This window comes from Vombatus ursinus, unplaced genomic scaffold, assembly GCF_900497805.2.
Source record: "Vombatus ursinus unplaced genomic scaffold, bare-nosed wombat genome assembly UNPS02012602.1, whole genome shotgun sequence".
NCBI lineage: Eukaryota > Metazoa > Chordata > Mammalia > Diprotodontia > Vombatidae > Vombatus > Vombatus ursinus.
The window spans coordinates 3,844,774-3,858,395 of record NW_020952380.1 but is presented as its reverse complement, the minus strand read 5'-3'; the positions used below and the strand labels follow the sequence as shown (position 1 = coordinate 3,858,395).

The 13,622-nt window shown below is 36.4% G+C and overlaps 1 protein-coding gene across 1 annotated transcript in view; it reads left to right on the top strand.

The window, feature by feature from the left end:
* Positions 1–13,622, top strand: part of UST (uronyl 2-sulfotransferase) — a 384,341-nt gene that overhangs the window by 253,663 nt on the left and 117,056 nt on the right. The window contains exon 5 of the mRNA XM_027857975.1: positions 10,762–10,915. Within this exon, the coding sequence (XP_027713776.1) occupies positions 10,762–10,915 (154 nt within the window). The remainder of the gene's footprint in view (positions 1–10,761; positions 10,916–13,622) is intronic.

Genomic DNA, 13,622 nt, shown 5'->3' with positions numbered 1-13,622 from the left:
GGCAACTTTAGAATCTGAGTCAAATTCTTCTACAAGAGTTATCAGGTGAATCTCATAGAATAGCTATTACTCATACGCACACACATGTACACACACACACACATTTCCAAACAATAAGCATTTATTAAGCACCTACTATGTGCCAGGCACTGGGTTAAGCACTGGCACTCTCCTAAGCTATATTTTCTAACATGGAGCAATACTGTGTCCTGCCATTCTTTGGAGCTACATCCATACTCTTAGTCTTTGAATTCAGCCAGATCGTAACTCAGCTTTACACAGCTGAAATTTTAAGTCTGGGGAAAGGATGAAGATGTTAAGAATGTGTGGAAGACCTTCCAAATTCCTTTGCTGACCACAACTGCCAAATCCATACCTTGGTGGGTCATTCCTTGGGCAACTGCCCTTCTGCCATTGTGTTGCCCTTGCAATCTCATACAGAGTTCATAACTGAGGGACTGCAGATATCCAAAGCATTTTTCATGTGCCTGTTTCACAATTCTCATATTAACCTTTCATTTCTCCACAATCTAAATGGTCATGGACCTTGATTGGGTCTTTTCTATAAATTCTTTTTTGCAGGGGATAGAGTATCTGGCTTGGAGTCAGGAAGATTCCTCTTCCTGAGTTCAAATCCAGTCTCCGACACTTACTAACTGTGTGACCCTGGACAAGTCATTTAATCCAGTTTGTTTCGGTTTCCTCATTATATAAAATGATCTGGAGAAGGAAATGGCAAACCACTCTAGTATCTTTGCCAAGAAAACCCCAAATGAAGTCATGAAGAGTCAGGCACAACTGTAAACGATTGAACAACAACAAAATTGCAATTCAACTCAATGTAATGTAACAAACAAGTATGAGGTATCTACAAACTGCAAAGCATTTTTCCTTGTAGTTGGAAAACTCCTGAAAGAACCAATTTAAACTCAGCACCCATTAGTAGATTACTAACTTTTACCACCAGGCCAGAGTGAAACAAAACAAACAAACAAAAACGCATATGTGCTATTGGTTAAACTATCCCTATAAGATTGTCCATGATCCATGATTTATGGACTCTCTCTCTCTCTCTCTCTCTCTCTCTCTCCATATCTATCTACCTATCTATCTATCTATGTATATAGATACATAGGTAGATAGATAGATAGGTAGATAGATAGGTAGATATAGATACATATACATACATACACACACACCCACATATATACAAAGGGGATCTAAGCTCAGGGGGTTTAAGGCTCTGATAAGTCCATCATGTATCAGAGGTTTTATGGGATTTTTAGGCTATTATTATTACTATTTTAGCTACATTGTGGATTAAGTGAGTTTTGTAGGTTGGGCTAGAGACTGAGTGACCATTTATAACATTATTTATATTAGGAAATGTATTTCAATTTCCAAACAACCAATTTACAAATTACTTTTTGAACATCATCCATTTGGAAGCTGGAAAGTACAACTACATCTTTATTCAGCAAATGAAATTGAGTTTTGCTTCTTGTAACATAAATGGATTAACTTGATAACTAACCTAAAACATATATAGCTTTTCTAGAAATTAGAACTAAAAGAACCCTAGAGGTCACATAACCCAATCCCCCCATACTACAAAAAGGAAATCTAAAGCCTAGGGAGATAAAATATCTTGTCCATGGTGCCATAGGTTTTGTATAGCCAACCTAGCTTCAAGCCCAGGTCCCCTGACTCCAAAACCAGTGTCCTTTCCTCAATCCTATACTGTATATTTGGGATGTTAGTAAAATCATACATAAAATACTTCTCCATGGTTCTGTCTTTCAAAAAATAACCATATAAACTAGTCCTAGATGAATGATATGTATTAATTGAACTAGTGGATAATAAGTCAATTCTAAGTCAGGAGTATAGAGAAATAATTAAAGAAAATTAAACACAGTAAAACCAATAATGGTGTAAGGGCACCTAAGTATAGTACATAAGTATGATTAAATAAACCCACATTAGACTTTTTAAAGAATAGTGACTCACCTAAAGGAAAATGACTTAAAAGAAAAAAAGTAAAAATTGAGAAAAACATGATCATTTTGGTAAGTGTTAAAAGAACAGCCACAAGAATAAGAAGGTTGTAAAACAATATTATGTTAATGAAACTGGGAGTTAAATTAGTGACAAACTTTAGTGTGACATTTGCCTTATTTTGAATTACTCCAGAAGTTTGTTTTTTGGTTTGTTTGTTTGTTTTTTCCCTTCAGGTTAGCAGAAAATTGTTTGAGGCAACTAGGTGGCATAGTGGTGCTGGCCTTGAAGTCAGGGAGTCCTCAGTCCAAATTCTGCTTCAGTCACTTATTAACTGTGTGACCTGGGCAAATCACTTAACCTCTCTCAACCTGTTTCCTCATCTATTAAATGGGAGCTAATAATAGCACTTACTTTATAGTGTTATTGTGAGGTTCATAAGAGATAACATAGGTGAAGTGCTTTCCAAACCTTAAAGCACTATTTAAATGTTACCTGTTATTTGAACAGCAAAATTAGCTGGCAGGAATAGATATTTATTTACAGGGCCAGGAAAAAAGAGAGGCCTATGTCAAGTATTTCTGTTTTCTGATCTTGTAGAAGAAGTTCTTAAACATCTCCCCAGATCCCTAAGTTGGAAGATTAGATCTAAAAACTTGGATGACTAATCCTTTTGCTTATAATGCATATCACGAGTGAGTCATCCATATCTAGTCTTGCAGATACTTAAGAGTCTTTAACCTCTGTAGTGACAGACCCATTGCAAGGCCAAGGGCGATTACTGATAATGGGAACTGGCTCATTGATTCCTTGGCATTACTTCACTTTATTTTAGTCTCCAGTGGTTCTTGAGATGAGTCTGCAATTAACTTAGTGATCATTATTCATATGAAGTCTACAAATGAGTATTTTATTGTTAACAGTATAGCATTAGTTTGCTTGACTGTTTCCATTCCCATTAACTGCATTTGCTCTGTCTACTGGTTTACTTAGGTGTGTGAATTTAGTTGTGTGCCATAAAATTTGAAGCATAACAATTCAATAGGTAAGACATATCTATGTGGTTGGTGTCTCATAGAACTGATTTCAAGTTTATTGTTAATCATATGCACGTGTGGGTTGTTGTTATTCGGTCATTTCAGTCATGTTTGACTCTTTGTGACCCCATTTGGGGTTTTCTTGGCAAAGATGCTGGAGTGGTTTGCATTTCCTTCTCCAGCCCATTTTACAGATGAGGAAATTGAGTCAAACAGAGTTAAGTAACTTGCCCAAAGTCACACAGCTAGCAAGTTTCAGAGGCCGATTTGAACTCAGTTCTTCCTGACTCCAGGCCCAGTGATCTATCCACTGTACCACCTAGCTGCCCCATACATGTGGGTTAGGCATAGGCAAAATTCTTGGCAAGATAAGTTGAAGAGATAATTGCCTGTATGGTGTGATTTGAATGGTACCTCTAAGGGCCAACATAGCTTCCACACTAAATTATCATGCGTCAATGCTACATGAATCTGTGATCTTGTCAATGGAGGTGTTCCCTCTTTTGGTGCAGGTTATATCTCCCTGTTTCCGGTTTCTCCTCTCTTTAGTGCTTGCCCAGGGTCATACAGTTAATAAGTGACTGAAGCATATTGCTATGTGTAGAAGAAAAAACAATCTCCTTAAGGCACATATGTTCAAAAACTATCAGTATTTCCTCATTGCTTCTTGGATAAAATACAAATTTAGATCGCTGGAATTTAAAACTCTCCATATTCTGAATCCTATCTACTCTTCCAGCCTTGTTTTGCTTTACTCCCTTTCATGGACACTGTGTTCCAACCAAAATGGGCTACTAACTCTTCCCCAAACATAATTCTCCATCTCCTGCTCTGTGTTGTCACACAAAACTAGAATGTGCTTGCCCCTACTGCTTATCAGAATCCTTGTTTTCCTTCAAGACTCAGATAAGCTGTCTTCTCCTCTGTGATACTTCTCTGATTTTCCCGCTTGTTAATGCTCTCTGCTTAAAATTACCTCATGTTAGACTTACTTGCCAGTCCCTTACACACGGTAGAGTCTTAACAGATGTTTGTTGCATTAAATCCAATAAATGCCTTTTCATCCTATGCAATTCTTGCCAATACTTTTCCATAGATATTCCACAGAGGATGGAACCAATGTGAAATAGAACTTCCTCTAAATATTTTCATAAGTCATAGTACTAGCAGAGTATTCAGGGTGTCATAACCTGCTCTCATTACATGTTGGTAAACTTTCTTTTCATGTCATACATTTCATGGATGATGTCCCATATGCCATTTATTGGGCATAGATCATCATTGAAAACAGGCTACAGCTTATGTCCACTATACATCACTCCAGTACCTTTGGGTCATCCATCACTTTGATTATTGATAGTGGTGTTCCAAGACTCACAACTATGTAGTGCCCCTAAAAATTATGTTTAAAAGATGCTTGTGCTAAAGAGCAACTTGGAATTATCCATAGCGCATCACACCTTCCCAAATATCATCTAGCCTGCTCTCTTCCTCCAATTCATTCTGGGCTCAAATTATTGTCCCTCTGTGACACCCACACCAGGAATACATACTAACTTGATAAGCCAGATTCCCAAATGTATTTCATACTTTGGATAAATGGACATCTAGTTTTCCTGTAGGGATGGTTAGGCTAAACTCTTTTTAGTGATCATGGCTATCCCTGAGGAGGCCTTATACTGTCCTGGGATTTGCTATGATCAGTAAAATATCATTCTAAAGAACCTCACCACTTATAGAGACTTTCTCTTCCATTTGGATCCCACACAACATATTCTTCATGATGATGGAGAAGGTCTTGGGATGTTTAAGAATTCCAAGCTGTGGGGGGCAGAGCCAAGATGGCAGAGTGAAAGCAGTGACTTGCTTGAGCTCTCACCCAAACCCCTTCAAATACCTGTTAAAAAATGGCTCTAAACAAATTCTAAAGCAGCAGAATCCACAAAAAGACAGAGTGAAACAAATTTCTAGCCAAAGATAACCTAGATGGTGGATCGGGAAGGTATATCACTCCAGGCTGGGAGAGGAGAGCAGTTCAGTGTGGGCGCGTCAGCCCCAGCAAACCTGGAGCAGGTCTCACAGCTCTGAATTGCAGGCAGGTGTGGCAGTTTCCAAACTTCTCAACCCATCAACGCTAAAGACAACTTAGAAGGTCAGTGGGAAAAGTCTGTGACTGCGGTGAGAGTTAGAAGCTAGGTCTCAGCCACAAGTCTTGAGTGCGGTCTGGGGCAGCAGCTGCTTCCTGAGCTTCTGGCCCACAGACTGAGGGGGAATCAAGTTGCTGATCAGAGGGTGATTGCAGGGATCTCTTCATTGGTGCTGAGGCAGGGATCTCTTGCTTTGCCCTTGCTTGGATCAAGGTCACAGTTCTGAGGGGCAGTCCTGGGGCAAGGAGGAGTGCTGGTGTGGTGGAGCTTGTTGTGGCAGTGGAGAGGAAACACCTTGCCCCTTATCATACCACCTTGAAATAACTGAAAATTTACAGGTCCCTAGAAGTATCTCTGAAAACAGCTGTACAAAACCCTGAAGCTTGGGACAGTACATTCTCCACATTGGAAGCAGACCCTTACCTTAACAAAGAGTTTAAAACTCAAGTAATTGACTGGGATCATGAGTAAGCAGCGCAAAAAGAGTCAGACTATATTATCTTACTTTGGTGACAAAGAAGATCAAAACATACAACCAGAAGAAGACAACAAAGCCAAAGCTCCTACATCCTCCAAGAAAAATATGAATCAGTCCCAGGCCTTGGAAGAGCTCAAAAGGGATTTTGAGAAGCAAGTAAGAGAAGTAGAGGAAAAACTGGGAAGAAAACTGAGAGTGATGCAAGAAAATCATGAAAAACAAGTCAACAGCTTGCTAAAGGAGACCCAAAAAAATACTGAAGAAAATAACACCTTAAAAAAATAGCCTAACCCAAATGGCAAAAGAGGTCCAAAAAGCCGATGAGGAGAAGAATGCCCTAAAAAGCAAAATTGGCCAAATGGAAAAGGAAGTCCAAAAGATTACTGAAGAAAATACTTCCTTAAAAATTAGAATAGAGCAATTGGAAGCTAGTGACTTTATGAGAAATCAAGACACTGTAGAACAAATCCAAAAGAATGAAAAATTAGAAAACAATGTGAAATATCTCATTGGAAAAACAACTGACCTGGAAAATAGATCCAGGAGAGAGAATTTAAAAATTATTGGACTATCTGAAAGCCATGATCAAAAAAAGAGCCTACACATCATCTTTCAAGAAATTATCAAGGAAAACTGCCCTGATATTTTAGAACCGGAGGGCAAAATAGAAATTGAAAGAATTCACCAATCTCTTCCTGAAAGAGATCCCCAAAGGAAAACTCCTAGGAATATTGTAGCCAAATTCCAGAGTTCCCAGGTCAAGGAGAAAATATTACAAGCAGCCAGAAAGAAACAATTTAAGTTTTCCAGAAGGCAAAGGAGATAGGATTACAACCAAGTATCACCTACCCAGCAAACTGAGCATAATCCTTCAGGGGAAAAATGGTCATTCAGCAAAACAGAGGACTTTCAAGCATTCTTGCTGAAAAGACCAGAGCTGAATAGAAAATCTGACTTTCAAATACAAGACTCAAGTGGAACATGAAGAGGTAAACAGGAAAGAGAAATCATAAGAGACTTGTTAAGGTTGAACTGTTTATATTTCTGCATGGAAAGATGATATTTGTAACTCATGAGACCTTTGTCAGTACTAGGGTAGTTGGAGGGAAAAAAATTATATGTATGTATAGATAGGTAGTTAGATAGATAGGTAGGTAGGTAGATAGATAGATAGAGGGCACAGGGTGAGTTGAAGATGAAGGGGTCATATCTGGAGAATAAAATTAAGGGGTGAGAGAGGATTATACTAGGAGAAAGGGAGAGGTAGAATGGGGTAAATTATCTCACAAAAAACAGAAAAGAAAAGGCTCTTACAGTGGAGAGGAAATGGGGGAAGGTGAGAGGGAATGAGTGAAGCTTATTCTCATAGGATTTGACTTAAGGAGGGAATAACATACACACTCAATTGGGTACGGAAATCTGTCTTACCGTACAGGAAAATGGGGGGGGAAGGGGACAAGAGAGTAGGGGGATGATAGAGAGAAGGGCAGATTGGGAAAGGGGGTAATCAAAAGCAAATACTTCTGAGGAGGGACAGGGTCAAAAGAAAGAATAGAATTAATGGGGGGCAGGATAGGATTAAGGGAAATAGAGTTAATTTTTCACAGCATGTCTACTATGGAAGTGTTTTGCATAACTGCACATGTATACCATATATTCAGTTGCTTGCCTTTTCAATGAGGGTGGGTGGGGAGGGAGGAAAGGAGAAAATTTGGAACCCAAAGTTTTAAAAACACATGTTTAAAAAAAAATGTTTTCACATGCAACTGGGAAATAAGAAATACAGGAAATGGGGCACAGAAATGTATCCTGCCCTACTAGAAAATAGGAGGGGAAGGGGATAAGAGGAGGGGAGAGGAAGGGAAGGAAGGAAGACTAGGGGAAGGGGTATTCCAAATGCATGCCATCTTGGGGTGGGGGGAGGGGCGAGATGGGGTGAAAATTTGGAACTCAAAATCTTGTGGAAGTAAATGTTGAAAACTAAACTAAACTAAACTAAACAAAACTAAACTAAACTAAACTAAAAATAAATGAATTTATTTTAAAAAATTTTTAAAAAAAGGTCTTGGGCAAAATATTCCTCTTCTTGTTTTGTGTCTCACTTCATGTTGAGAATAAAAGTACTTTTGAACAGTTTTGTCTATAGCTTACTTTTTATGGAATTTTGTATGATTCTTAACATAACAGAAGACACATTATAGGAGGAGAGTCTTTTAAGCCACAGTTTGCTTCAATGAGTTAATGGTCAGTTTGGTGTTTTTTGGTTTTTTTTTTGTTGTTGTTGTTTTTTGGTAATCAACAAACAGTAAACACAACCAGATCTTTCATTCTCTGCACTATTCAGTCAATTTTGTGATGGTAAGGAGATGGTCTGCTGTAGAAAATCATTTTCAAGAAACTTCCTGTTCATTCTACAATTTTCAATAAGGATACCCTCCTTAAGTGTGTATATTATGATTATAAAGATTGAATTTAAGTCATTAGTAAGGATTTACTAAACTGTTCAATAATAGGCACTTGAGGAATACAAAATAAGTAAAAGGCCTAATGTAATAATCACTGAATTTTAATTTTTTCCTTTTCTTTATTGTGAACTTAATAAACAGAAATACATTTATATAGAAAGCATGTATATGAAATAGAGGCATGCATATGAAAAATTAATATTACATAAACTTTTTTAAAAGTATGCATTAAATTTAACATGGTAGTACCAACACTGCCCTACTTATCTATGTCTCCTTGTGAACTTCCTTCTCTTCTCTATTTTTCCTGAAGATTTTTGTAAAAATTGAAAAGTGGCCAGATAGGATAGTAATTTTTAAAAAATTTAGTATCTTATGTTCCCTGAAATATCTTTTATCACTCTGCCTTAATGCTTTCATAATTAGGTTGCCTCCAGATCTTTCTTATTTCATTTTCTAAGTGCCATTTCTACTCCTTTATGTAACACTCCAGGGACTGAGGTGCATCAGAGCCTCTCTCACTGGTGAGGAAAAAAGATTGTTGTAGAAATGCCAACCAATCCGTTTCATTTTGTCTATTGATTTCCTCCTACCAGCTTCATATCGGAATGTGACTTGGTTTCATACCAAAATTTTTGTACACTTGTTTTTACCTCCATTTGTTTTTGCTATTTCTTAAGGCAATATTGTTAGTAATTTTCCTCTGTGGTGTTTGACAAATGATTTTACATTTTAAACCAGAGTTGCTTTTACCTACCATCTCTCTCTACATGGCAAGGAAGTTTTGAAATTCTTCTGGCCTACTCACTGTATCAGTTGAATTTTATAGAAAATGGGAATAGTAAATGTCAATGTTTTTTCCTTTTTTGCATTTTCCTTTTTTATCACCTTTTTTAATAGGTCAGATTGAGGCTACTGAGATTTTTTTTAACAGTTTCTTTTTGTCAATCCTTTCTTGTTTTTATGTTTATTTTTATCTTTACTCAGACTAATTAATGGTCTGATTATACATACAGATAACTTATTCTTATTCAATTCTCAAATCAGTAACTAATCATGTCCTGCCTGTTAAATAATAGTCTTAACAAACCTAATCTAAAAATCAGTTTTGCAATGTTGTTCTGTACTCATGATGCTTAGTGCTTTCTGATTTTCTTCTTGAAGAATGCATTCATGATATATAGGCTAAAGCTTCTGAGAAGTCTAATACTCTTATTACCAACTCTACTAGTGCTGCTTTCACATTGAAATCACTGAGTATCAGGGACATGTGTATATATGTATATTATGTATATATAATATATGTATATTATATGTATACTATATGTATATTATATATATAATATGTATATATATTGACTCAGTTTATAAAAAAATCTCATCAAGTTCTTCAAATAACTTTTCTACTTCTTCATCCTGTGTAGCAGATGTTGGTGCATAAGCTAAAATTATTTTCAGTGTCTTCCTTGCTTATTCCTCTCATCATCACTATAAGACAAGATAGCCAGGTATTCTCTGTAATGATACTTCTTATTGAGTCAGGGTGCATGAGAAAACCAGCTCTGCTAACTCCTTTTTTTGCTTATCCAAAGAGAACTTGTAAACTATCCTTCAAGTAAGCTGCAACTTTCTTTTTTTTTTGGAGGGGGGGGTCTGGCTTAATTTATTGAAAGATTTTCAGCATTGATTCAGCTCAGCTCTTAAAATAGAATATCAGTTCTTGGCATTAGGCAAAGATCTCCTATTTGGAGGACCAACATTAGAAATTCATCACTTTTCTTACTCTACTTTTGAAAAATAAGACTATTGTTAGTGGTGTAACACATCAAACTAAAATATATTGAGGTGTTAGTGACTACAGTGATAATTTCCTCCTAAGGATAGATTGAAGCAGGCCTGGGGCTTAATGAATGTTTCCTCCCTAAAGAGAAAGGAAATGGGGCAACTAGGTGGCACAGTAGATAGAGTACCAGCCCTGAAGTCAGGACGACCTGAGTTCAAATCCAACCTCAGACCAAACGCTTGAAGCTTACTAGCTGTGCGACCCTGGGCAAGTCACTTAACTCCAATTGCTAACAAAAAAAAAGGAAACAACAAAGATCAGAAGTTCTCAAGACAAACCTTAATTCATATCAATAAATGTTTTTCAAAATACCTTCATAGCCGTTATTTCATTTGAACTTTATAATAGTACTTTCAGGTAGATAGGATGAGTACCCTAACCCTTTTTTTTTCTCTGAAGTACAGTGAAATGAAATGAAATTCATTGCAGAAAAATGTGCTACATTTTTCATGTCTGTAGATGTTTTTATTCCTCCACTAAAACTGTAATTTCATTTTGCAGCCTGGGTGAGTGAATGACACATTCACCTTAGAGATGAAGCAATACTTTGTTTTAAGGTTGACTGGACTCTGGATGTACAAGGGGCTGTAATTCCCCCCACCCCAACCCAGTGATATGAATCTCAGCATGATTTATTTCTTTTTGAACAATCATTGGGACATTAACAGGCTAGAACATCTTCTTGCAGTAAATCAAAATCTCAAGGAGAAACACTTTCAAAAATAGACCTCATTTTTCTTATTGAAGTGACTATAACTTCTCATGAAATCCTTGTATTTTTTTTTTCTGTTAGGTTTGGAGGAGATCAACCCGTGTACATCAACATCATTAGAGATCCTGTCAACCGATTTTTATCAAACTATTTTTTCCGTCGATTTGGCGACTGGAGAGGGGAACAGAACCATATGATCCGCACACCAAGCATGAGACAGGAAGAACGATATCTAGTAAGTGCTTTTACATATAAAATCACATCATGAACTCTCTATGTTAAACTGTTACCTTATTAAGGGTAATGACCCTATCATTTCTTTCCTTCACAACCAGTCACAATGTTGGAATAATAATAATAACAACAACCCACATTTATATAGCAATAGCCCTGCAAGGTAGAAAGTTCAAGTATTATCTTCTCCATTTTACAGATGAGCAAATTGTAGCTCACACTCTGAACAACTTGCCCAATTCACATAACAGAGCCAGAACCCTGCTAGTCCAGTACACATTCTACTATGTCAAACTGCTTCTCCATGTTAAGGACACTTAGTAAGTGGTAGATATTGTTTACTGGTTTAAAATACATTACAAAACTCAATTGTTCCAGTTAACCCAGAACATAATTTACCATATTCTAAAAAAGGTGCTTTGGTTTTTTTTCACATAGCTTGTCTTGAGGATGTTTTAGGTTCAAAAGAAGACATAGGTCAACTGCAGGAAATCAGTACAGGATTGTCATCTTCATGAAAACTTGGATTTGCTTTGATGTAGACTTTGCACACAGCTGCACCATACAGTCTGTGTCTATTTCTATAATTTGCCTTTACCCTAATCTTTAAAAAGATATATTAATTACAGGAAAGAAAACTAGTTGGATATCTTAAAATTAGGCATTAATAGAAATGAAATGGCTGGAGAAGAAAATGGAAAACTACTCCAGTATCTCTGCCAAGACAACCCCAAAATGGATCACAAAGAGTCAGATACAACTAAAAAAAAATGACTGAACAAAAGAAATAGAACAGAAAGGCATTGTATTCCCTCTACTAGATTGTATTGGTTTATAAAAACAATGAGAATGAAACTTGTTAATTCAATTGATTAGAATATAATCCTACCAAGACCAACATTAGAGGTCCAAGATTTATATTTCAGTCCCATGCTTGGCCAGCAGTCAGCAGATCCTGCCTGTTGATTAAAAGGAAAATCAAATGAGAGAATATAGCTATATCAATCCAAATCCACCACCATTGCTGAAAAAAATAGCTATGTGCCCTATTGATTGTAATTCAGCAAGATGCATCATCTTCTTGGAGGAAAATAACATTATTTTTAATAAAATAAACATTTTTTACTATCTACACTTAGCTTAAAGTAATCTTAATAACACTTGAAATTGGTATAACTTTTGTACCTTTCTAAATATTTGCATACACAACTGATCCTCACAACATCCTCCTGGGACTGAGAGGGGCGGTCTTTTGTCTATGGGTTGGACAAGATGGCCATTGAGAATTTGTCCCATTCTTAAATTTTGTGATTCTGCATAAAGATCAGAATTTTGCAATGTTAGAACTCCAAGGATCTTTGAAGGTGTAATTTTATAGACTAAGGAACTGGGACTTAGAGAGGTGACCTGCTCAAAGGTACAAGCTAGTTAGTAAAAGAAGCAGCATGGCAGCTTATCTCAGCACTATCTTAGGCTTATATCTGGATAGTCTTATCTCAAGGTAGCAATTCTCCTACTAGATCATTCTCAACTTAGTAAGACCAGATTGAAATGAAATGTGTCTAAAAGAAAGAAAAGATTGAATTTTCCTATGGTATTTTTAAGAAGGAATGAGTAGCCTAATAAGTTTCACCAAGTCTATAGTATGTTCATAGTTATAGTTATACATTCAGTTTTATTCTCTTCTGGTTTTTTTTAACATTAAATAATGAACAACATAACTTTTGACACATTTGGGACCTTGAGTTAAACACACATATACATATTGATAAAAAAAAAAAACTTTCAGTACACTCCATTTTCATAAGACTTTCCTTAAAATGTTTTGCTAAATTTCTGATTTAACCATGGTATGATGTGAAATTTGAATAAAGTCATGACAGTAGCTGTATAAAAACTGAAGAAGTGGGTATAAATCTTGTAAATAATATTTCTTTAAATGTGATTAGAAACCAAGGGTTAGGGAGGGATTAACTTAGATTTTTTTTAATACTATGGCAAGCTTTTTTTTCATGTTTATTTAATTTAACATGACCAATGGCATATTCACACAGACGTAAAGTTATGAGAAAAAATTAATCAAACAGATGTGTTCAGAAACTAATAAAATTTTAGAAGGTGAGTGCCAGAAGGGTTACCCACCAACTGAGAAGTGGCTGAATACATTATAGCATGTGAGTGTAATGAAATACTATGTTGCTTTAAGAAATTATAAAGGGGATGGTTTTGGAGAAACCTGAGAAGACTTACATTAACTGATGAAAAGTGAAGTGAGCAGAACTAGGAGAACAATATAACAATCTATACAATAGCAACAACATTGTAAAGACAAACAACTTAGAAAGATGTAAGAACTCTAATCAACCAGTGACCAAGCGTGTCTTCAGAAGCATGCTACCCACCTCCTGATAAAGAGGTGATAGGCTCAGGATACAGATTAAGACATTTATTTTTTGGACATGATCAGTGTGGGAATTTGTTTTGCTTGACTATGCATATTTATTGCAAAGGTTTTCTTTTTCTTTTTCCCCCACTGGGGGTGGTAGGAGAAAAGAAAATATATTTTGTCAATTTAAAAAATTAATTAATTACACTTAAAAAAGAAAAAAAATGAAGGCCAACCCTAATGTGTTGAAAGGTAAGGGAACCACCTCTCTACAGAATGTGATTTGAGAGGCACTGGAAGGTTCTCTCCCTGTAGGCCTACC